Genomic DNA, 25,377 nt, shown 5'->3' on the forward strand with positions numbered 1-25,377 from the left:
AGAACCCGCAGGAAGGGGTTTTCCTGTTCCACCAGCCAGGAAACTTGCAGGCTCTTCTGAGGTGAGAACACCTACTGGTCTGATCTGAAGAAAGCGCGAGTCTTACAGAGGCCTGTGGATTGTCTTACCCTCTCAGTCCCATCAGACTCAGATGAGTGTGTATTTGGTGGGAGGGTGACTCCAGGTGTCCCAAACCCAGTGTCATCACTCAGCTTTGGCTCCCTTTGAGGTGGGACCAGGCTGTAGAAAGAGTCATTTTTCATGGATCTCCAACTTGTCGCTCAGAGTCTCCAGGTTCCTTCTAATTGCCTGCTCCAACCCCAGCCCCCAGCCCACCAGTCTGCAGTGAAGCATCAACACGTCCCCAGTCCTTGGAAATGCATCCCCAGTTCTAAGGAAAGCCTGTTCCTTAAGGTTCAGGGTCACTGGTCGGGTCAGTCTGCTGGCCACATGGGTACATCTCCCCTCTGGGATGAGAACTATGAACATATCATCCCACTACAAATCTAGAAAGAATGGAAAAAGGGGGTGACTGACGAAACTTGCAGGAGTTTTCCAGGTTGCTCCTAGGACACGTGATGGGGGTCCTGGGCCAGGGAAGGTGGAAGACCCGAGGCTAGGGGAGCAAGGAGGGGTGAGCAGTTTTCAGAGCAGGAAGCATCTGACTGGGAGTCTGCTGTGATCCAGTTCATTCATGTATTTTGAGCTCCAGTCCCCCCATCTATGTTTGGGTTTCTTGTCCTGCTTCATGCCCCATTGCTTGGACTTGAAAGGGACTGTCCTGGCCTCACCGTTGGTTTGCCCACTGCTTTCTCGTGCTGTCTTCCACTGTCATGTAACCCCCATCTGCCCGCCTGACTCTTGTTAGACTGTGATGTCCTCCTGGGCACAGCCTGTGTCTTGCACCTTCTTGTTTTGCCCACAGTGTCAGGGCATATGGCTGCCACTCAGCAAACACCTAATGAGTCAGTCAACCCAACTTTGAGCTGCATAGTACAAGGAAAAGGTGCCCATGACTCTGGTCCCATCTTTCCTTGGGTTAAATTGGGTTTGGTGGGTTGTGGTCTGGTACCCGGTGAGATGTGGCATTTGGAGCAGGCAGGCACAGCTGTGTTTTGCCCCTCCAAAGAAAGAAATGGTCCAGGGTCCCTGTGCGGGAGTGAGGATGGAGGGAACCCTTGTCCCCTCTTGCCCCTTTGTCCCCTGACTCTCCCTGGAAGGTGACACATGGGGAGAAGGCAGGCTCTGTCCTGGAAACCTACTGCAAGGTCACTGGCTTAGCCCTTAGCAGCCCTGGTCAGATGGCCATCTTCAGCAGACTTGAGGGTGATTGAACCTCCCTGGACAAGCCTGAGAAGTGGCCACTCCAGCTGCCGCTCAGTGTGTTGGTGGGAAACAGTTCCCACAGGGGGACAGGATGCAGCCACTTGAGGAGCAGGTCTCACTCCCCTGCCTGACCCTTGGGTGACTTGGAAATCTGGTGGCATTTACTTTCCTGTCTTTGAGCCTCCCCTGGCCACACTCAGTGCACGAGGAGAGCTGAGAGGAAGCCTACCCCCAGCAACACCAGGTGCTAGAAACTAGAGTTTGTAGGTCAGGAGCATCTCTAGTTTTGCCTGTGCACCTGCTTCATGCTCTTCACATTCATGTCCATCGAGCCTTTGGACCCATAACCCTGAGAACTGAGGAGACAACGCCATGCAGGCTTGTGCATCGTGTTCCTCCGCTCTCCTGGGCAGATTGAGGGCCCCCAGAGCCTGGGTGGGCGTTCGGGGGTTAAGCAGGCTTTGAAAATGCTCTTGCTTAAAATCACAGCCCTTGAGAAGGAGAGAGAGTGTGTGTGTGTCAAAGGCATGGTCTTCTTTCTGCCTCCTGCATTTCGCAACACCGCTGTCTCAGAGTCAAGATTCTCCTCCTGTGCCATCAGGAGAATTTCCATTTCCTGTCGCCCAGCCTGTTTCTGGTCCTGTGCCCCAGGTTGGGGCGGGAGGTTTTTCCAAGCCCCACACTGCCCCTCACCTCAGCCTAGCCTCTGTGCTGGGAGGGCCAGCTGTACTTTTCCATACCTTCAGCACAACACAGCTCTGTGTTTCTTCACCCTGGTCACATCCACACACCAGTCGGCTGGCATGGGAGGTGGGTGGGAGAACCTCCCTGCAGGGTGGAAAAGGCAGAGGTGGCTATGCCTGGGCTGCCCCTCTACTTTTGTGACATACCTGAGTAGCAGTGGCAGGGATGGCATGTGGCTGGGGAGGGGTGCACCAGTTGCAGATGTCAGGTGCCTGCTCCTTTCCTACGCTCTTTGGGGATCCTGTTTGTATGCCATCCCTGTGACCCCCAAATGGGGGCCTTGGCGGGCCCGAGCCCCTGGTGCCACTGGTGTGGTGTGAGATCTGTGTCTGACACTTGGGGCGGAGGGAGTCTGCACTTCAGAGCAAAGCAGTGATTCTGAGGTGGTCGAGCCTTGTAGACTTGGCCCTCATCTCTGATTGTGACTCAGTCTTCTGATCTGGGATCTGGGGGCTGTCGAGGCAGAGGGCTCCCCCACCCTGCAAAGAGCACCATCCATCCCCAAATGCCTGTGCCAGTTTGCCGGTCGTTCTTGTACAATTTATTCCAGAGAGGATGCAGGCCAGCTGTTGTCCATCTCCAGCTGGAGCCTGAACCAAAGGAAATGGGCTTGGCCAGCAGCCGGGGGGGATTTAGGTTAGAGTCAGACAATAAGGAAGAATTTTGTGGCAGGTGGTTGGCCCTCAGGAGGATCCCGCAGGGGGCTTCCTGGAGAGGGATGGGGGTGGGGTCACGAGTGGAGGCTGCAGGGCCAGGTCTGGGTGGGAAGGGGTGGTGGGTAATAAACGGGGAGGGAGGTTGCCTCATGGGAGCAGAGAAACTCGGCTGCCGACCCTGGTTAGTGCAGGATTCATCCCACTGCCCAGTACCCCTTTGGGCTTTCTTATTTTAATTAGTGAAGATGTTTACAGTTAGTTCAACCATCTGGTCATCTTAAACAAATTATAGCAAGTGAGTAGGCTTAATAATCTCTTATCATCAGAACCCCAGCCTTCAAGGATGGGCAGTTACTTATTACCTGGAGGAGCTGCCAGCAACAGGTGAAGGGAGCGGGGAGAAGAGGAAGGAGCAGGTGGAGAGGCTGCTTTCTCGAGGCCCCTGGGAGGGGGAGAGTTTGCTGGTGGTCTGGGGCACTCTGCAGGGCAAGAGGTGGGGGGATGGCTGAAATTCTCCTTAAGGGTGTGGGTGTAACCTGGAGGGATGAATGTGGCAGGGCTGGGGTTTCGTCCCATGGAGCTAGGAGTCTGGGGGTGTCAGCGGGGGAGAGTCTTGGCCTCAGATCTGCCACAAGGAACAGAGCTGGCAGCTACCAGGGCTCAGAGAGCCTCGTGGAACAGGGCGTCGACCGTCCCACTGCTGGGGGAGCAATAAGCAAGGGCGTGCATGGAAAGACCTGCGGCCCTCAACCATGACATCCCTCCTGGGCCCTCCCCCCTCCCACCCGCCCGCCTCCTTTCTCTGGAGTCCTCATGGTTCCAAAGTCTGCAGGGCAGCTGACTCACTGGGCTAAGACCTGTGCGGGCTTTCGCCCTGCACACGGGTTGCAGGGGGTAGGGGGCGGTGAGGTAGGGAAAGGGCACCATCAACCTGGGCTGCCCACACCTGCCAGGGCTGCCCGCCTCATCTAGTGGAGCCAGAACCCGCTTTAGCTACAACACTGGCACCCCCCTGTGCCCTGGGAGGAGTGATTATGAAAGGCATGCATCTTGGAGACTCAGTCATGCATCTGGCAAATACTGAGTCCGCACGAGTGCCAGGTTCTGCTCTGGGAACAGGGGAGATGAAGTCTCCGCCTGCAGAGCTCAGAGTCTATCTGGGGGAGATAAATAGTAGGCCAGATAACAGATCCCCTGCAGACTGTCATGTGGCGATGAGTACTGTCCCATACCCTGATCTTCCAGACGGTGGTAGCCAGGAAGGAGGGCATTGCTGTCAACGGATAGCTCAGCTGTCTCCTCAGCAATGGAGGCCCCAGGCAGCAGGCACAAACCCTCAGAATGGAGGTTGCCTCCCCAGCCCCCTCGTTCTTCCCATGTTCACTCTTCTGCCCAGAGCCCGTTACGGGAGCACACCCTGTATGCCCAGCACAGAGCCGTGCATCATTTCACATAATCTGCACCCCAACCTGATGAAGCCTTGGTACCCCCACTTTCTAGGTATGGAAAGGTGAAAGGCCATGCCCCAGGTGACCAGGATTTGGACCCAGGTGTGTCTGCTCCAAGGCTGGGCCTTTCCCCCCTGCCCCCATGGTGCTTGTGGAGGATCCCAAACTTGACGTTTGTGATTTTGAAGTGGAGTAGCCATCCCACCGTGTGTCGTCCAGGCTAACACACAGACCTGGGCTCCAGAGAAGGGGGCAGGGTGGCTGAGCTGATGATGCACCACATTTCCTTCAGGTCATTGGCCCGGGATGGGGAGATGGACTCAGCAGTCCCCGTGACCTCCTTTGTGCCCTCTTTAAGGGCTGTTTTTAGAAACTTTGTGGCTGGTGACTTCCGTGTTTGCTCCTTCCACCCCACTGTGAAGTTGGGCTAACCCTAAGGCGTCTCCAGGGGCTGGGGGCGGGGAACATAAGCACGCACTCATCTTAAATATCAAGATTAGATTGGTGGGTGTGACTGCACAACCCTTTTATAGTTCTGTGTCACCTGTCACCTGTATCTACCTGTCTCCTGTCACCTTCCCTGCTCCAATTTGGTTGGCATTTCTTAGTCCCACCCCAGGATGGGGTTGGATGGTCTGGTTTTTTGGTGGAAGGGCCCTCAGCTGAGACTCAGGGGCCTTCTGGCTGGTTCTTCTCTGTGCTTTGTCATCAGCTTGCTGTGTGACTTCTACCATGTCACATGCCCTCTCTGATTGGTTTCCTCAGCTACAAAATGGGAATAGCAATATCCATTTTGCCTGTCTTCCCTACAGGGTCATGAGTCTCAAATGAGATTAGGAACAGAGGAGCGGTAGGTATGAGAGGTACCTGATGAATGTGGGGTTCTGGCAGGGAGGAGGGAGATGCCGACTCAGTGCTCTCCTTAGCCTTGTTACAGAGGAGTTGAATGGGGCCCAGAGAGGTTTGCCTGGAAAGGACAACAAGCCAGAAGCCAAATCTTATGCAGGGACCTCTCTGTCCTTAGTGACTCCCACCCCTGTGGGGAAGGAGAGAGGCTGTTCTGCCTGCTTGGCATGTTTGAGGGCTCCTGGCTGAACAATTTCCTGTCCTCAAGTCTTTGACCCACTAGTTGGGAGACATCTCTTGGCATCAGTCAAAGCAGAAAGATGTCAGACACTCCCAGGATCTGGATTCTGGAGGCTGATCCAGGCCCCAGGCCAACGTCCCAGGTAGGAAAGAGATACCAGCACAGGACTGGGGGGTAGAGAAACTGCAGGTGGATGAAGGATTGTCCCTCTTGTCATTTAAACCTCACCGGACATCCCACCTGCCCTGAGTCCTTCAGAAGATGAGGCAGGGGGTGGATTTTGAGAACATGGCTCCAGAGGGTCATCTGGTGTGTGTGTTTAGATGGGAGGGAGTTCTGTCCTATTCCCCGGGGCCAGCTCTCAGGCAGCATTGCTTTGGGCCTGGAACTGGGCTGGAGAGATCCTGTGTGTCTGCACGAACAGGGATTTCCAGTCTCACTCATCAGCTCAGCCTTCCAGGTGGCTGAGAACGCCTGCTGACATCCCATCCTGAGCTCAGACCCCGCCGGCCCTTCGCTGTTTGCTTAGCCAAGCCTGCAGCCCTCCCAGGTCAGCCAGTCCCTGCAGAGCTCTGCCCTGGACTCGGCTCTCACGGGAGGGGCCGTCCCAGCTGAGAACAATGGAGACACAGGGTCACCTGCCTTGTTTTCATTGTCCCTCCTGAGGGAGGACAGGGCTCCCGAGCCTGAGAAAGTCGGAAACCCGGAGGTTACTGCTGAAAACGTGCTTACCTCTGGCGCGGGCTTCCCCGCCTTGAGCGTGAGACCCAGCAGTGCATCTGGGCTCTGTCGAGGCTGCTGAGAGATGGCTGTGGAGGGCACACGAGGGGAAGCCCAAAGGGAGGACCGTCAGACCTCCTGGCGTGCCTGTTGATTCCAGGGGCGGGGCAGACTCGGACCTTTCCCCTAACAAGGATGGTTTGGGTCTAGGGCAGTGGTTCTGAAAGTAGCTCTATATAACATTAGAGGCACCTGAGGCAGCTTCCAAGCATTCTAGTTCCCTATCCATGGCCCAAACCATTTCTCTCTGAATCTCTGGGGGTAGGACCAGGCATGAGTATTTTCCCAAGCTCCCCCAGGTGGTGTCTTACGTGCAGTCCAGGTGAAGAAGCAGTAGTATAGTGACCGCTAGAGTGCAGTGAGGGTGGGCGTGCTGTATCACATTCCGCTTGCCCAGTACGATTGCCTGGGTTTACTGTAGGCGTGACTGACACTGGCGGATGGCATTTTGTACATAGCCCCACCCGAGACACAGGGGTGGCGGGGGCGGGGGGGGGGGGGGGGGGGGGGGGCTGGGGTGGTGACATCATGCTGTGGCTGGCTGCTTCCTCCCTGGCCTGGGGGCAGGCAGCTCAGGCCAGCCCTAGGCACATTACTTCAAGGACCAAGGAGGAGAGTGTGCAGTGAGGCGCCTTCTCCATCCTGCAGTGGCATCTGGGGAAGCAAGGAAGGAGGTGTGATCGAGGAGTAGGGCCAGCTCCCAACAGGGTCAGCCTGGCTTGCTGGGGGCTTGGGAAGAGCTGGAGCTGGTGGCCGGTAAGCTGAGTCCTGAGAACAAAAACATATTTTCTCAAATGTGCTGTGTGGACTGGGGGCTTGGAAGATGCTGGGCCCAGAAGACCTGGTTCTGGCCAGAGAACATGTGAACTGTAGAGAGGCATTGCCTGCCCAGGCAGGGGGACCCTGGTGGTCATTGGCCCACCTCCTCATTTTACGGAGAAGGAAGTGGGCAGAGGTCAGGGGTCCCTGGAGAACCTCAACATGTGACAGGCAGAGCTGAGCTGAACCCGGGTCTTCAGACCCTCTGTTGACATCCTAGCACACCAACCACGTCTCCAACAACTTGACGTTCCGTCTGTCTTCCAAAAACATTATAAATGTTCCATGTAGGTATTGGCGCAACTCTGGAATGCAGATAAAAAAGAAGTTAAAGTTCATTTTGCAACCACCCAGGTCTGGTCTTAACTGAGACTTGGTGTGGCTCTGTCCCCTCAGGTCCCTGCACCTGCCCCACAGTGTCCTGGAGAGACAGGGCCCGGGCAAGCTGGGCCTGTAGCTGGCACAGGTATCAGGGTGTCACCGCTGGGCCCTTGCCAATACCCTGCTCATAAACCGCGCCTGCCCCCAAGCCGCACCCTGGTCACCTGGGCTGAGGCAAGAGGGTGGGGAGAATACCGAGGATTCCTTCTGCCTGCCCTCACGTCCTCCCTCCTGGGTCAGGGAGATGGGAGGCCTGAGCCCAGCGCCCACACCCCTCCCGCTCCACTAAGGCAGGGAGCCGCTACGTGTCCGAATCACCTGGGGGGCTTGCCAGTCGCCCAGGCCCGGGTCAACCACACAGACAGGAGACCTATGCGTGGGACCCAGACGTAGTGTTTGTGTAAACTTCCAGGTGGATCCATTGGGCAGCCTGGACTAAGAGCCACTGCATCCGTGGCTGTGTAGTATCTAAGGTCCCTGATCCTCGGTTTCCTTGTCTGAAAACACTCCCAACACCCCTCCCCCACCCCCAATTCGCCTTAAGGGAAGTTTGAGAAGTTGAGTCAGTCTGAAAGATGGAGAGTGAGACGGATGAGGATAATTGAGGACTTGGCTAATAGAACCTTCAATTCTCTAATTTGTCTTGGGACTAAGGGAGTTAACAGGGCTCACCTTATCTCCAAGGTACTTTTGATCTGCCAGCAGTCCCCAAAAGGACGATCGGGGGAGGACTAGCTGAGCAGCTAGACAGACAATCTATATACACCAGCCCCGTCCCACCCTACTCCCCCTTCTCTCACTGAGGCAGGGAGTTGGGGGGGGGTCCCAATGCGTAGGACCTGGGGTCCTACCCCCACCACCTTTTATCTGTTCATAAGTTCGTGATATTAAAGAATTTAAAAACCATTGTTCTAAACAAGCCCAAACTGCATTTATTTGCCTGAAAAGTGCCCGTGACGGGTTTCCTCATCTCCGTTTCTGTCTGTCCTGTTCAGAAGTGCCCCGACCCCCTGGGACCTTGACCCCACCCTCGGCCCCCTGCCCTGAGGGAGTTCTTTGTTAGAGACTAGGTGGACATGTGGACAGACATGGACACACAGGGAGAGCCCAACACGGAGACTGGGGAGTGGGCATTGGCTGTGTTGTGAAGCTGGGGGCAGCCGGGCGGGAGTGGGGCCCAGGGTTCAGAGAAGCCGCCACGGCCCTGGCCTGAGCTCCACCTGACGGGGCAGGAGGGGGACCAGCATGTGGCACGGTCCTCTGCAGGCTGCCTACCTTGCTTGGCTGTGTGGGAAACTGGCCAGGGTGGCTGGGTGGCAGAGATCAGGAGAGACGGGCCGTCTGAGGGATGGGGGCGGGATATCTGGGGTGTGCCTCTGTTTCCCCTGCTCTCTGCTGCCTTCGAGGAGACCTTTAGCGCACACACCCTGCCTCCCAAGTCCCCCGCTCCAGCTGTCCGGTGGCCCGGGGACCCCTGCTGAGCCTCAGTTCTCCTGTGCCCCCTGTGAATTTTTCTGGTCCCTGAGGACATTGGAGAAGTCACCGAGGAAGCACATTGATCAGACTGAGAAGATCGTTTTCACTATTCAGACAGGGAGATTGGGGCGAGGTGGCAGGTGTGAGGAAGCTTGGGGACAGGGCAGGGAGGTAAACCCCTTGCCCTTTGATTCAGCTTTGGGGGTAAGTGGTCTTCCCCCGGGGTTCTCAAGTCCCCACAGCAGCTGGTTTCCTGACACACGTGCCAGTCATAACACCGATTGCAAATACGTTGATTCATTGCTTATGGAGGTCTAGGCACTTTTCATGTGTTCAGATAGGTGTTAGCGTTGGCAGTTGGAGAAACTGAGGCTGATGAGCTAAGTTATTCACCCAGAGACTTGGTGCTAGCAATTGAGAGAGCCCCCCTAGATTCAGACCCAGGTCAGTGTCACATTTCCTTGAGCCTCCGCGTGGGAGAGGGGTCGGGGCTGCGCTCCAGAGAGCCCTGCCTCTCCCTAGATGAAGAGCTCAGCCTGAGCCCAGAGGGGCTTGTAAGGATTCAGTGAGGAAAGTGCCAGGCTTGTGGTAGTAAATGTTTCCACCAGTGTTGACTTGTATATTCCTTTTCCTGCTCTCTGTGCATCCACTGTCCCCTGGGAGAGTTTCCGGAGGGGCCAGGCCTCCCGTTTCTTCAGGAAGGACAGTCCCTCCAGTCACCCCAGGGACTCTCCCACCCGCACTGCCACTCCCTCTGCTGTCTGGATGAGGGGGCTTTCGTCTGCCTCCCTCACCCCGCCCCGCCCCCAGCACCTTCAGCCCCTTGCCCTCTCTGTTCTCGCGGTCTGGTGACCACCACCCTCCACATGCCAGTTGAATGCTGGTGGTTTCGGCAGCCGGGCATCAATCCCCTGACCCCGCCAGCCCCCCCTCTTGCTGGGATCTGACTCCGCCTCCCACCCTCTTGCTGGATCAAGGCCTTCCACCTTGTTACTGATGAATTTAGTTAAAACCCTCCTGCAGAATGCTGCTGGGAAGGTGTTGAGGGAAGGACATTAGAGGATGAGTTAGTAGAAGCCAGAGAGTGTATCCTCATTCATTCACGTTCATTTGCTTTTAACAGTATTTGTTGTGCACCTGCTGTGTGCCAGGCAGTGCTCTGGGCTCTGGGGATACAGATGAAAGTCCCTGCCCTCTCAGAGCGGACCTTCAGGGGGAGTCTGCGTTCCTGCAGAGATTTCCCTTGCAGTTTCCTGGGAAGCTGTGTTCCTGAGGCCTGGCTTCATTCCATGTGGCTAAGAAACCCGCCCTGCATCCCCTCTTCTCCGGCTGTAGGTAGCACAGAGATTAAGAGCCAGGCTGCTGGGTTCACACCGCAGCCCCACCCCTGACTAGCTGGGTGACCTTGGGCAAGTTACTTAATTAGCTCCTGTGCCTCATTTTCCTCACCTGTAAATGGGGTTAATAGTACCTATGTCATAGAGGTGTAAAGATTCAGTGGAGCTAAGTGATTTAAAGTGCTTTGATTGGTGCCTGTCATATAAGTGCTCAAACGTCAGCTACTAGTCAAATATCAACTGTTATACTCTATGAAATAAGGATTAATAAGCCATTCCCGTCCCACCTCCTAAGGTGGCTAGAGGGCTAGATAAGAGGGATGACAGGTTCTTTCTATCCTGCCAAGCACCGTGCACCTAGGACAATTAGCCTGTTTCACCTTCCACACCAGAGGAACCAGGTAAGCTTTGATGGAATGAATTCAGGATGAATGCAGCCAGGGATGGTAAAGGACATTTGGCTCGGGTACCACAGACAGGCTGGGTGTGGTGGAGGCCAGCATCAAGGAGGGTCCTTAAGGCTCATCCTGCATAGCAGGAAGGAGCTCTGTGGTCCGTCCATGCTGCGGGAGCTGGACGGAGCCCAGGGAGTAGCTGCCATCCCTGGACAGGCTGCCCCCTGCCTTCCATTTCCCCCACCCAGCCTGATGGAGGGCAGGGCCCACCTCAGCCCCACCTGCCTGTATCAGAAGGTGGGCTTCATGTCCCAAGCCCTGGCTGTGCCCGCCTGGAACCGCCCACTTGTCAGGATGAATCTCTCCAGGAAGAGGAGGCCCGGCAGCCGCCTCTGCCTGGGAAACCCCGGATCCCTGGGGGTGAGGAGCTATCCGCAAACCCGGATTTTGTGGACAGTAGAGCCCGGGAGGGTGGGGTCAGGGCAATGGTTGCCTGAAGCCAAGGCCAGGGCATGAATCTCGCCTCCTGGAGGCCTGGCTGGAAATGCTGAGCTTGGTCAGAGTGGACGGACTGGTTCTAGGGCACTGTTTTTTCAGCTGGTGTGAAGGGGTGGAAGTTTGCACTGCCTCCTCCCTGTGGCCTTTGCGGGGAGGGGGGTATGACAGCGGCTAGGACCCAGGAGGGCCGGGTTCTCCTCCTGGCTTCGTCGCTTTTAGCAATCAGACCCTAAGTTACTTACTTAACCTCTCTAAGCTGTAAATCCTCCTTTGCAAAATGGAAAAAATTATGGCATCTTCCCAGCAGGATTGTGTCCTCGTTAAATGAGCTCAAGGCATGTGAAGCGCTTAGCACATCTCTCTCTGCGTGGTGAGCCCTCAGTAAATCAGAACTACTTTCTTAGGACGTGACAGAGGTGGGAGCTCCATTCAGTCCCCAAACAAGAGCCGGGCTGGAGCTGTGTACAGGATCCCCCTCTCCTGTCACTATCCAGGGTTATGTGGAAAATGAAAATAGTGCCTTGGGTGAACTTGGGAGCCAAGTTAAAGAATCTCATGAGTGAACAGGGGCCGCCTCCTCCCGAGAAAGCTGTTTCCCTAACCCTGGGGACAGGATGCCGTGTCTAATGGGGTGTTGGCCTGGCTCCCCCACGCCCCTCCCCCTAACCCTGGGATGACCTCAGTCCTCGGTCAGCTCCTCTGTTCTGGGACACCTCCGCCTTGGCCTGTGTGACCCTGACCATAACCAGCGAGGTGTTCCCACCAGAGCCACAGCTGTACATGGGGGGAACAGGGAGCATGCACCCCAAGTTCACATCTGGACCTGTGCTCCCCAGGCCTAGCTTTCCTCACCTGTCAAGTGATGCCTGGCAGAATCGCAGGGAGAGCCAGTTAGGTAATAGGAAAGCCCCAGCAAGGGGTGTCTGACATCCTACAGCACTGAAACCCTGCTGCTCTCCCCAGCCTTGGGATGGAGCCAAGCTGATTCCCAGGCCAGCTGCTTGGGCCCCCTGGTCAGAGAGGAAGCAACAACAAGGGATGCTGGAGACCACCCAGGGGCAGGTCAAGCAGTGAAGGGAGGGGGATAGGGACCATATTGACTTGCACCCCAGCTAGAACCTGGCCCAGTTCTGCCACTTAACCTCTCTCAGCCTCAGTTTCCTGACCTGATCAGTAGGCACAGCTCCTGCCACTGGAATGTTGTAAGGGTTAGTGGTGCTTCTAGCCCTTGGGGTGGCGAGGGGGTTGGGACCCTTCAGGATGCCCCCTTTGCCTGCACCTCTCTGGGTGACCATGGATTGATGATGGAGGTCATGGGGAAAGTGCATAGGGCCAGAGGCTGAGGCTGCAACTGTGCCCCAATGGGCACACCATTGGTGGGGTGAAGGGCAAGAAGCCCAACTTCTCTGCTTCAAGAGGCACACTGCCCTTGTGGGTTATCTTGTTTTGCCCACTTTTAGGTTTGATGTCTCCTTCCCACTTACTAAATGATTCCCAAATCACAGATCGCCTTGGGCAAGCCAGTGGGAGCAGTGGGAGCAGTGTTGGCATAGTGGGTTGGGCTTTGCTGTGAATTGCAGGGCATTTAGCCTTTCTGATCCCTGCCCACTTAATGCCAGCAGCGCCTCCATCATCCCCTAGAATAGGTGTGTGAGAGGACAAGGATTTCGTCCCTTCACTGCCTGTCCTTGGTGCCTGGAACAGTGCTTGGCACATACAGTGCTCCCCACTCAGGCGGCAGTTCCAGACACTTCCAGAGGGTGCCACCACCCCAGTGGAGAACCCCTGTTTCAGTCACACCTTCAGCATCCCTAATGTGCGGAGGTCACCCTTGATCGAAACACTTTTCATTATCGGGAATGGATTACTGCCAAGAGCAGTCCATTCTGAAGTAGCTCATTATCCAAAAAAGCCACACCTATCCCCTCTTGGACTTTGGCCTGCTGGTTAACATATCGTGTGAAGTCTGACACCCAGAATAGAACAGAGTGCCCCAGGTATGGCCTGACCCCACAGCAAACAGTGGGCTGTTACCTCCCAGCCTTGAATAGGTAAGGTATTGACACTGCCCCAGATAGTATTTACTTTTCTTTTGGGAGCCACCTTCATATTTGTTGGCTTGTTGTCAGGTGAAACCCAAGGACTTTTCTCTTCAATCTATATTCATCTTTTCTAACCCAAAGTGTAAGACATGAAAATTTTTTTAAAAAGACAGTCATTTCTTGTTAGTTTGGGCCCATTTTCCCAGTCCAGATGATTTTGAGTCCCAAAGTGCCATTACAGTGTGTTAGCCATCTTCCCAGCCCAGCCTTGTCCCCAATTTTGCATCCTTTGCAGATGAGACTGGTCAGCCATCTATGTCCTTACTGTGTTGTTGATTAAAATATTGAAGAGACCAGGCCTTCGGCATGACAGTGGAGAGCTCAGGCCAGGTTGATAATGATCACTCGTTCTTGGGGTTGTTGATCTGCTTTTAAATGGACCCAAATTAATCCCAGCTTCACCCTGCTTTTCCCTGTCTTGTCCACATGAATATGTTTAAGCCCATCTGTTCAGCTGCCTTGCTGAAATCTGGATGGACTGCATTCCACCAAACTTCAAGGCTTTGCAGCCCCTTGGGAGAGGGAGATGCACTCAGCTGAGCGTGACTTGTTCTTGGTGAACCTGTGCTGGCTTATGGTGCCCATCACCTCCTCTTCTGAATGTGCCAGACTTTCTGCTGTCCCCGTTTAGAAGTCTGCAAGAGTTCAGGTTTTGGTTTCTAGAATCCACGCTTTCCATTTGTATGAGAATAGGGACAACTTCTCTTCTGACATCTTTCCTGTCCCCCCGAGATTCCATGGGGATGACCAGAGGTGGCTCTCCAGTCGCATCTTTCTCTGGTCAGTGGTGCCGTTCTCACTTAGAGGTGTTCTCGTATTGCTCGTTTCATGTGTCTTGGGCTGCGCCACCCTTTCCACTGTACAACAGATATCTGAGATAACAAAGGCTGAGAAAGGGGAGCTCAGTGGCTCTGCCATCTCTTTACCATTAACACACAGGGTGTTAAGACTTCCTCATTCTCTTGCTTTGAACATAGATTTGGTTTTTTAGACAACCTTTTGATGGACCCTCATGTTTGTTTTAGTGCTCCTGTTAGCCTAGTCGTGTCTAAATGTCCTGGTGCTCTCATCTGTATGTGGCCTGGCCAGCTAGACAGTGGCTCCCTGAGGGCAGGGTTGAAGGCAGCTGTCCTTCCTTCCCCCTGGGCTGCTGCGCGGCCTGCAGAGAGATGCTCTGGAAATGCTGTGAGGAAGCAGGGCAGCGAGTGGTGTGGTTTGATGGCCTGTCAGATGAGCATGTCATCATGGAAAATTCTTTATAGAGTTTGCAGATCCGTTTACACAGGCCTCTGGTGCTGCTGCAAACTGCACATTCCTTCAGGATAACCCACCCTTTCTCTGTTTTCCCACCAAACTTCAGTCACACCGCGGGTGGGTTAGAACTGTGGTTTTTCTTTCTCCCTCCTGCTTCCATCCCTCACTCCTCTCTCTTCCCTCGGTCCTAGGCTCCATTTTCGTAGGGAATTTGGCTGTGTTCCTGGTCTCCTGGCTGGATGGCCCATCCTGGGGCCCTCCTTGGGGGCAGAATTGGAACCTCAGATTTACAGTAGCCCCTGGCCCCTCCTTGTGAGCCTTCATCTGGGGTCCTGGCCCTGCCATTGATGGCACAGTGAATGATGGCAGGACTGAAGGATGGGATAGAGGCAGGGTCTGGTCAGGCGGAAACAGGTTTGGCAGTGTTCCTGGACTAGATAAGGTCTGTCCTGGGGTCTCCCAGTGGACTTCCTCAGGTGGCCTCTAACCTGCTGCCCACGGTGGCTGGAAGCTCTGTGGGGACTGATAGCACGATTTTGAGTCACCCTGAAATATACACATCACCTTCTGATGATCTGTCCTGGTCCAGATCTTGAAGTTGCGCAGCCCAGGGCAAAGAGAAGAAGGGCTTCAAAGAAGGGAGGGAAGGTGGGCCTGTAGAGAGAGAGGACAGAGGCCCAGGCATGGGGGAAGGAGGCCAGCTGATTGGTGTACCCTCGGAGGACAGATCCAAGAGGGCACTGAGCTGACCTTTGCAGGTATCCTGACAGGGGCAGTGAAGGATGTATGGGGGTCCCTTCTGGGCCAACTCTGAGCAGTGGAACACTGCTCATGGAGGGCTGAGTGCAGCAGAGGGATCCTCCTCTGTGTCTGCATCACATCTGCCCTCTTTGAGAGGCAGAATAATCTAGTGTAGTGGTTCTCAAAGTGTGGTCCCTGGACCAATAGCATCAGTATCACCAGGGAACTGGTTAGAAATGCAAATTCTTGGACCCTTTCCTGGACCTACTAAATGAGAAACTCTGGGGAGGGGGCCCAGCAGTCTGTATTTTACACAAGCTCTCCTAGTGATTCTGGCTCAGTGAGAGGGTGAACCAATTGCCTGGTTTCCTATTCTTATCAGCTGTGGGACCTTGAGCAAATCCCTTAAGCTCCCTGATCCTCTATAAAATGTTTCATCATCTATAAAATGGAGACAATAACTACCACCTTGTTCTTGTGATGATTAAGTGAGAATGCTTATAAAGAGTTTAATAGAGTGTTGTCACTGAGAAAGCATCTGTAAGTCCAGCCTCCTCTCCCCGCTTCATTGTCTCGCTCTTTTTAGGTGGTATCTGATGCTGCAGGACAGGGTGTGGCCATCACAGGAAACCAGACCTTCAACAACTGGAACTGGCCCAATGCAATGATTTTTGCAGCCACGGTCATCACCACCATCGGTGAGTCCTCTGAGACCGTCAGGATACCCACTGCCATGCCCTAGCCCCCGAAACCTTACAGGAGTCCAGCTCTGGTCACACAGCTTCATGGGGGTTCAAAATCAAGCCAGTTGCAATCTGTTCTTTTGACATTTTCCTGTGGATTTAATAAATGCTTGGTAACTGGCCATACCTGGGATAATGTCTTTCAGAAGTCCTGACCTGGGCTCTTGGAGCAGAAACGACACGACCCAAGAGCCAGACCCATGCAGGAGGTTCAACAGGTTGTTCACTGCACAGATCCAGCCTGTGTTTGCTCACCAAGCTGGGTGTCTATTCTAGTTATCTATGGCTGCACAACCAGCAACCCCAGACGTTAGTGGCTTAAAACACAGCTTATTATCTTTTGTCATTCTGTGGTTGACTGCGTTCAGCTGGTTGGTTCTTGCTTGAGGTCTCCTGTGCAGTGGCAGTCATGGTGGCTGGGGCTGGAGTCATCTGAAAGCCCAGCTGGTAGACATCCAATCATATGTTTGATAGTTGCTGCAGGCTGTTGGCTGGGGGCTCAGCTGGGGATGAAAACCCAGTGGCTTGGGCATCTCACAGTATGGCATCTGGGTTACAAGATGGAAAATCCCCAAAGTGAACATTTCAAGAGATCAAGGGGAGAAGGAGCAAGGCTTCTACGTGGCCCACCCAGCATCACTTGTGCTGTGTTCTATGGTCAGGCAAGTCGCCAAAGCCCAGGTTCAGAGGAGGGGACTCAGACTCCAGCTTGACGTGAGCAGCAGTGTGCTTGCGTAAGAAGGGAAGGGATTGAGAATGGCCGTTTCTGGAGACCATCTACCACAGCGCCTCCGGGCTGTCTACCCAGAGAAAGTATCTGGTTCTCATTTGCACACTGGTGCCATATGGGCTAGTGGACAACTTGCTAATGTTGGAGGCTTATCCACCTTCAGGGAGCTCCAGTCTGATGGAGGAGACATAGCCCATACCATCATAATTGCTACAAAGGATCATGAGCATAGTGTGATCAAGGGAAATTTCATTTTTTTTCTTTGCAGGGAAAGAGTTGCCCTGAGCTAACATCTGTTACCAATCTTCCTCCTTTTTTTTTTTTTCCCCTCCCCAAAGCTCCAGTGCATGGTTGTCTATCGGGGTGGTGTAGTTCCGCAACCGGGAAATGAGCCCGGGCCGCCAAGGTGGTGAGCGTGCCGAACTTTAACTGCTAGGCCATCAGGGCTGGCTCGGAAATTTCATTTCCTAACTACTGATATTAGATCAACAGCAAGTAATCTTAGAGGATGGGCCTCCCTCAAGCTGGGGTGTGTGTGTGTGTGTGTGTGTGTGTGTGTGTGTGTGTGTGTGATGGAGTCAGGGCACTCTGAGTCTAGGTCCCCACTATGGCCCTGTTTTCGACCTCACTTCTCTTCTTCCTCAGGCTATGGCAATGTGGCCCCTAAGACCCCCGCTGGGCGCCTCTTCTGTGTCTTCTATGGCCTCTTCGGGGTGCCGCTCTGCCTGACATGGATCAGTGCCTTGGGCAAGTTCTTCGGAGGACGCGCCAAGAGGCTGGGCCAGTTCCTCACCAAGAGAGGCGTGAGCCTGGTATGTCCCCACCCCTAGCTGCTGGGCAGAGGTGGGGGGACCCTGGCAGGTGACAGGAGGGTGGGAAGGATTCAAGAATTGGACAGAGGTGGTAGGACAGACGGCAAGAGGGCGGTTTCAGAGCCCTCTGACCACCTCCCCAGCCCTCCGGGTTTCCCCCGTCTCCACCATTGTCTGACTTGGTCTCCCCGCCACCCCCTCAGCGGAAGGCGCAGATCACGTGCACGGCCATCTTCATCGTGTGGGGCGTCCTGGTCCATCTGGTGATCCCTCCCTTCGTGTTCATGGTGACTGAGGAGTGGGACTACATCGAGGGCCTCTACTACTCCTTCATCACCATCTCCACCATCGGCTTCGGCGACTTCGTGGCCGGTGAGTCCTGCCCCTCTCTACCTGCTCTTTCTCTGCTTCTCCACTCTCAATTCAGCTGACCTTCTCTGGGGTCCCTCAGGCGTTCAGTGTCCTGGGCACTTACCCTACCCAGTGAGTCCTTGATCAACCCTGCCAGGTGCAAGAAGAAACTAAGGCACAGAGTGACTGCAGAAGACTTCTCTCTAGTCCCCTTCCTCAGGACGTGGCTTTTCCCTCCTTTTCTTTCCATGTTTAGTGTCTCACCTCTTCCTCTCCCACTGTTCTCCCCTCTCTCCTGAGCACTAGGGGCTGGCGGTAGGGCCTTCCCCCTGCAGGGTCTGTGCCAGGGGCCCCTCCCCATCACAGAGCTGCCTGCCTTCCCTCATTCACAGGAGCTGAGGGAGCTGCCCTGGAGGCTTGGCTCCGAGGCCCGAAACTTCACTCTGCTCTTGCCACAGGCGGCTTCAAGACAAGAGAGGCCTTCTCCCCAGCTGCCTGCCCCTCGGCCGGGCCTCCCTCCCACTCCTCCCTGCCTGATCCAGGCGGGCCGCAAGAGTCTTTGGCCGCTTTGTCTGTCCGGCCCCAGCCCCTCCTGTACTAGTGCCTGTGGCCTGCGCAGCATCTCGGTTCTTAATCTTCGGACACCCCGTTTGGCAACACTGCCCAGCTGTTTGTTCCCTCAGTGCCTGCTGCCCTGCCCAGTTGCCCTCGACCTCTGCTCCAGGGGCCTCTGGTCACCCCTTCCCCCTTCCTAGGGGACAGGGGCGGGTAACCAGCCTTCTGCCCCATTGTCACAGAGACTCGGAATGCTGGGAGGGGGGCCACTGAGTGGGTGGGAGGAACAGGAAAGAGCCCTAAACACTCCACTGACCCTGGCAGATCTGGGCCTGCTGTCTTGGGAGATAAATTTAGACGGAGGGACAACCCTGCCATTGTCTAAGGGACCCTGAGCCGGCTAAGAAGCCTTTGTATTGGTGGAGTACAGCAGTGTATTTAATCACACTTTCCCAGCTCCAGCAAGACACCTAACCTCAGCCTCAGTTTCCTCACCTGACAAATCGGTTTCATAAAAAAGAAATTGCACCTACCCGACAGGATAGTGGAAATCAAATGAGTGCTATGGGCTGGGCCCGGCTACATTAGTGTGAGTCCTGGTTGTCATCATACCTTGCTTGTGACCACGACCCCTGAGCAAGATTGACAGCGCCCCTCAAACGGCACCTCCTGTCTTCAGGGGGAGACACAACGGCCCTTGCATTCGGGGAGTCTCGGCTCTAATGAGGGAGTCCTTGCCCTGAGGGAGCCCCCTCTGAAGGAAGCCCCTTCCTCCAGTCCCTTTTCCAAGTTGCTCCCAGTTGGGAGGCAGAGGGGACAGGATACATAAGACAGATGAACATGCCTGGAGGTGTAAAGTTAAACAAGAAATCTCAGCTAATCCTGGAGTGTAGGAGAGCAATCGTTGCTGTGTGGGGTGGCCCGGGAGGGCTCCCTGGAGCAGGCGTCGGGAGCCTTGCCTCAGAGGAGGGATATGTGAAGTGGGCAGAGCCCTCCGGCCGCAGGAAGAGCCAGTTTGAGGAGGCCAGAAACAGGAAGTCAGGAGGCAGGCCAGACCCCACTGAAGGAAAATCGAGGCTGCCCAGAAAATTTCCTGCTGGACCAGTGCTCACAGACGCTTGGCCCAACCGCCGGTTTCGTTCATATTGAACCAGTGAGTTCATCCCCACCCAGGAGGGTGCTGGCCACCCTCTCACTTAGCTTCCATCCTGGTTTTAACTGAACTGTAACATAAACACCAACAAAGTGCACAGAGCAGCCAGGTGGAGGTGAACGCTTGAGACGCAAACATTCGTGAACTATTTCCTGACCTGTGTGTTGGCTCCATTGCCGGCCTTCCCAAAGCCCCTCCCCTTGAACCTCCCTCACCCCAGGGAGTCACTCTCCTGACCTTTCACAGAGGAGGAAACTGAGGCTCAGGCAGGTTGGGGACTGCCATAGGCACATCAGTGACTGGGCCAAGGCCCTTTAGCACAGTGGGGCAGTCCGGGTTCTAGAACGGGCCTCCCTTCCTTCTCAGTGTGTCCCCTTCTGCGTCCTAGCACTGTGCCCACTCTTAGACAACACAGCTCTGGCCTTCGTGTGTTTCCGGGTCCCCGCTGACCTTCTCCTGACCCTCTGGGCTCCCCGTCTTGTCCTCAGGTGTGAACCCAAGCGCCAACTACCACGCCCTATACCGCTACTTCGTGGAGCTGTGGATCTACCTGGGGCTGGCCTGGCTGTCCCTCTTTGTCAACTGGAAGGTGAGCATGTTTGTGGAGGTCCACAAGGCCATTAAGAAGCGGCGGCGGCGGCGGAAGGAGTCCTTCGAGAGCTCGCCACACTCCAGAAAGACCCTGCAGATGACCGGGAGCGCAGGGTCCAAGGATGTCAACATCTTCAGCTTCCTGTCCAAAAAGGAGGAAACCTACAATGACCTCATCAAGCAGATCGGGAAGAAGGCCATGAAGACAGGTGGGGGTGGGGAGAGGGTCCCAGGGCTGGGGCCTCAGGGGGTTGGGCTGCCAGCCCTCCCCACCTCCCTGGCCCCCCTGGTGGTCTACTCCAAGAACCGGGTGCCCACCTTGGAAGAGGTGACTCAGACACTAAGGAGCAAAGGCCACGTGTCACGGACCCCCAGTGAGGAGGCCGGGGCAGGGCCCCCTGAGGATGGCACCCCCACCTCCGAGGTGTTCATTAACCAGCTGGACCGCATCAGCGAGGAGGGTGAGCCGTGGGATGCACAGGACTATCACCCACTCATCTTCCAGAATGCCAGCATCACCTTCGTGAATGAGGAGACCGGCCTCTCAGATGAGGAGACGTCCAAGTCCTCGCTGGAGGACAACCTGGCCGGGGAAGAGAGGCCCCAGGAGGGTCCCAAGGCCGAGGTGCCCCTGAACCTGGGCGAGTTCCCCTCGTCAGATGAGTCCACTTTCACCAGCACCGAGTCGGAGCTCTCTGTGCCTTACGAGCAGCTTATGAACGAGTACAATAAAGCAGATGGCTCCAAAGGCACATGAGGCGAGGCCGCTCCCCACCCCGCCTTCGATGGCTTCTGTTCCCCTCATCCTGGGGCAGCCTACGATGGCTGGGACCCCTGGCCCTTGGGGGGGGCGGCCCTGGAACTGGGAGGGGGCACCAGGGGCCTTCCTCACCTTGCATCCTCTCCGATCAAACATGGCATGCGCCCAGGACAGGGCCTCTGTTCTCCAGCTGAACAGGCACCCTGGCCATGGGAGGTATCTGTCCTGAGCACGGTTGGTGGATTTTTGGTGGTTCAAAGACACGTGTGGACTGGCAGGACAGACCCTGAGAAGACCTGCACCTGCGTGGGTCTTCACCCAGTCATTCGGTTGAGAATGTCACACGGTTCTCTTAGGCGGGGGCTCAGCCATTTGAGCTCACCGGTATTAATGAGCTCCTTCTGTGTGGCCAGCACTGAGAGAGGCACTTCCCAGAGAGAGGGAGGGCAGTGAGAGACCTGGGAGCTGTGGCGTGCGGGGCTGGCCCTGAGCTCCTCAGTAGTGGCAGGGCCCTGCCTGGGGGCCCGTGTTTCCCCATCCCCAGTCCCACCTGTCTGCCTGCCTGTCAGGCCCCTACCCAAACCTCAGTAGGGAAGGGGCCGCCTAAGGGGAGGGAGAGAGGAGACAGCGGGCTGGCGGGCTGAAACACTCCTGATACAGAGGACCCAGAGCAAGTCCTGACTGGGGCCCAGGGTCCTAGTCGTCCTTGATTTACTGGAACAGCCCAGAGCCAGTGCCGAGTCTCAGACACCCTTTGGCCAAGTGATGGGAGACGAAGGCTTTCTGCCCCCTGGGAGTGGTGGGGGGAAGAGCGTAACAGGCCGTGGCCACTGAGGCTGGGGCTCCTGGAGCTGGAAGCCAGGGAGCCACAGGAGTGCGCACAGCTCGGGCTCCTTCTGCCCCCACTCTCCCCGCCCCGATGGCCTCATTCCCTGCGCCCAGAACAGGGACCTCCCTGCTCCCCAGGTTGCTCTTGGCTCACAGCCGGGAATGGCCAAGTATGTGAATTGAGCTCCCTCCAGCTACTGTTGGGTGTGTGTGTGTGTGTGTGTGTCTGTGTGTGTGTGTGTGAGAGAGAGAGAGAGAGAGAGAGAGAGAGAAAGGAAAGGATTTGTGGCAGGGGAGCAAAAGATAATGTGAAACTGTACACAGGTTGTTTCTGGTGAGGGACTGGCGGAACTGGCTGTGCCTGAGTTCTGAGTTCTTGTGTTCTCCACAGTGCGCACCCTAGGGCCACCCACTCTGTCCTGCATGTTTTGTTATTTTTTGCATAAACTGCTGTTTTGTGTACCTGGCATCTGTTGGCTTCAGAGCCAGAGGGGAGAAAAGGTGTCAGAGTTGAGTCCCAGGGATTGGGATATTCCGTGTTCACCCTCCACCCCCAGCTTCATTGGCCTTTCTCTGGGGACCTCAGCCAGGGTCATGATGTCAAGAGTTCCCACCCAGAGTCGGGGAGGGGGCCCTGCTCAGCAGGTGAGCAGAGTGGGGGAGGGGCATCAGTCGCAGGCGGCTGATGCTGGGCAGGAGGCAAGTGACCACTCTTGACCCAGACGCCCTGTCTGCCTCTCAGCTCCCTCGCCAATACTGTGGGGCCAAATGGGGCCAGAACCCCACCCACCTCCCGCCAACATGTGAAGATGGTGATGGGCTTGTGTGTCCACTCCCCCACTCATCCTGTACCCAAGGGGCGTGCTGACCCAGCAGCGGTGCGGTGAGGAGCGGCCTCTGTCCTTCTGTGAAATGCTTTACCGAGCTCATCTTTATTTCCTCACCCCACCTTGCTGGGGTGTCGCTGGCTGTCCTGGAATCGTACACACTGTATGTACATAGTGGCAAGGATGTCAAATGTAATTTATTTTAATGTTTTTACAATAAAACATGAGATGGACAGGCCATCCTGGTGTGTGCTGTGGGGATGACGGGGAGGGTGCTGGGAGGGCAAGGTGTGGGGACAGTCTGGGAGCGTCGGGGCAGGGAGGATTGGGGACAGCCTGAGGGTCAAGAAGAGAAGTGAGGTGATCTGGAAGGGAGAAAAAAAATGAAAGTGGTGAGGAGGTGGAGGAAGGGCTGGCCACTTAAGATGAGGTAGTCAGAACAGGCTTCTTGGAGGAGGTGACAGTGAACAGGTCCAAATGTGGATAGGGGAGGAGCACTGTAGAAAGGGTCTAAGAACCAGGAAGGCCTCAGGAACCAGGGGGGAGAGGTCAGGGGCCATCACGGCAAACTCGTGTCACCAGTTGGCCAGGCACTACTGTTCAACGTGCTTTAAACTCATTATACTTGAATGAATGCCTTTGCTCTTGCAACAGCCCTGTGGGGCGGGTATTACATCCCCGTTTCCTAAGCGAGGAAACAGACTCCGTGACTGTGCATGATCTCAATAGGTAGTGAGCCTGGATTCAAACCCACGCAGCCCCGCTCCCAGGTCTGTTCCCACAGCCACCATGACGAGATGAGAAAGAGAGCCTGTGCCTTTGTGGCACATCTGATGTCCCCTGAAAGGGCTCCTGTCTCCAGGAAGGTGGACCAAGAACTCTGGAGGAGACCAGGCCTTCTGAGTTCCAGGGGGGCACTGTAGGCGAGAATGTCAAGGAAGGATGAACCAGGCTCCACCGGGTCTGTGTGCATCATTTAAGGCGAGGACTTGTCAGGCTTCATGGTCTCGACTGTTCAATGACAATCCAGGGCCCCCTTCCCAATACCACACAAGACGTTAGTTAAAATGTTGAGCCTTGGGAAAAATGTAAAGTTCTGTGATTGAAGAACTCAACCACATTTTTCATGAGGGCATGGGTGTGTTTACAAAGCATTCTATGTGTTTAATATACCAACCGATTCTATAACTACTTGATACCATCGCTCCCTCTCCAGAACGTCTCTCCATCTCTCTCTCTCTCTCACACACACACACACAACACCCACACACACAGGTCCAGGCTTCTCTGGGTTTGCCTTAGCCCCTTTCAGCCTCCAGGTAACATTTCATCACACTAAGTACTATCTATTTAGCCCTTGACCATCTCTCACAAAGCCCTTTGACAAGTAGGGCTCAGAACACCCCTGTGGCATGGGTTGTTTGGCCTCATTTTTCTTGAAAGGAGATGAAAATTCTACTTTATCGGGGCACAGCTTCGCAGAATTGTGCTCACAGATGATAAAGCACGAACGGAAGATTGGGGTGGAGCTGTGGTCCTGGGCCACTGTTGCTAAGATCGGTCAGGAGCTTTCTGAGTAGAAGGTCTGGGGACAGCAGCTGGAACAGAGGGTGGGAGCCAGGAGGCCCCAAGTTCCTGAGGGATAAAGAGCAGAGGAGGGGGTACTGTGGCAAGGAGGGTTGGTGAGGCCTCACATCACTGTGTAGATTGCTGGGGAGCTGTGGTGTGGGAGAGACGGAAGGTGGAAACAGTGCTTTGGGAGTTGAGGGAGAGGACCCTGGCAAGGAAATCCCCCTGTTGATGGCAGATTCATAACCTGGGTCAGGGAGACGTCCATAAGTGAGACCTACAGGTTTATGGGGGGCATTGTTCAGCCCCCAGAGGACCACCGGCCTCTGAGGCGGACGCTCCACTCCCATGGGTGTGCTCCCAGCAGCACCCCCAGCCCCTACTACCTCCCAGAAGCCTTCCTGCCCTACTAGAGAACTGGCACTCTGCTCTCCACCATCACCACCTGGACTCTCCATTCATTTGGTCAACTAGTGTTCATTGAGCACCTACCATGTCCCGGCTCTGTTCTGGGCACTTGGAAAACAACAGTGGGTAAATGGACAGAAATCCCTGCATTCATGGGACTCACGGTCTGGTGCCCTTTGCTCATTTCTGGCTATGTTCTGGTATTTACGTCCTGTCCGTACCCCCCAAGGCTCTTTGATCTTACCTCTTCCGTCTTTATGTCTTTGAATCCTCACAACAGGTTTTATTATCAACCCCATTTTACAAATGAGGAAATTGAGGCATATGTAGGGTTTTTCATTAATTCAAACTATTAAGTGGCAGCAAAACAGATTCCCTGACTTGCATTCCCATTCCTCATTCTACTCTCTGGAATCTCCTAATCTGATGGGGGAGACACCCTCAGAAAACCCACCGACTGATGGAGGAGACAGTTCTTACCCTTAGAGTCTGCAATCTGAGGGTGAGAGGAGCACAGAGATAGAAAACAAGCACAAACTCTGTGTCCCAGCTGGGCCTCTGACCTCTCAGGTGATAGTGCAGGAGTCACTTGGCTCCATGCCAGCATAGATGAAAAGAAACCAGGGTGTTTGGATTTCACCCTCTTATAGGAAAGGGCCCATCCAGGTTACCCTCAGCCGACGTTGCAGAGCAACTTTCTGGAGCCTGGGGCAGAGTGAGGGGGAAGAAGGAGGCAGGCTGAGCTGGGCTGCCCTGGGTGGGGTCTCCAGGAATGGCTGCCCTCCCGTGGGGCCCCTGAGGTTTGGGCTCAGCTCTTCCTATCAGCTCTCCACCCTTGAAATAACAGGTCCCCAATTTCCAAATTCACACACAACTGGTACAGGAACCGGATGCCAGTTTGTGAATTGCAGGATGTGTTTATGTAACAGTGAGAGCACCTCCCTAAATCTCTGCCCCTTCTCTCCATCCTGGCCACCATCCAGGTGACTACAGCCCCTTGCCGTAG

The 25,377-nt window shown here is 55.2% G+C and overlaps 1 protein-coding gene across 1 annotated transcript in view; it reads left to right on the forward strand.

Annotated features, from left to right (window-relative positions):
• The window catches only part of KCNK5 (potassium two pore domain channel subfamily K member 5), a 39,530-nt gene extending 16,898 nt beyond the window's left edge, over positions 1-22,632 (forward strand). Inside the window, exons 2-5 of the mRNA XM_046641343.1 lie at positions 15,631-15,742; positions 17,163-17,329; positions 17,533-17,701; positions 19,877-22,632. Of these exons, the coding sequence (XP_046497299.1) occupies positions 15,631-15,742; positions 17,163-17,329; positions 17,533-17,701; positions 19,877-20,736 (1,308 nt within the window). The 3' untranslated portion in view covers positions 20,737-22,632. The remainder of the gene's footprint in view (positions 1-15,630; positions 15,743-17,162; positions 17,330-17,532; positions 17,702-19,876) is intronic.
• Positions 22,633-25,377: the final 2,745 nt, after the last annotated feature.

Source organism: Equus quagga, chromosome 15, assembly GCF_021613505.1.
Source record: "Equus quagga isolate Etosha38 chromosome 15, UCLA_HA_Equagga_1.0, whole genome shotgun sequence".
Classification (NCBI taxonomy): Eukaryota; Metazoa; Chordata; class Mammalia; order Perissodactyla; family Equidae; genus Equus; species Equus quagga.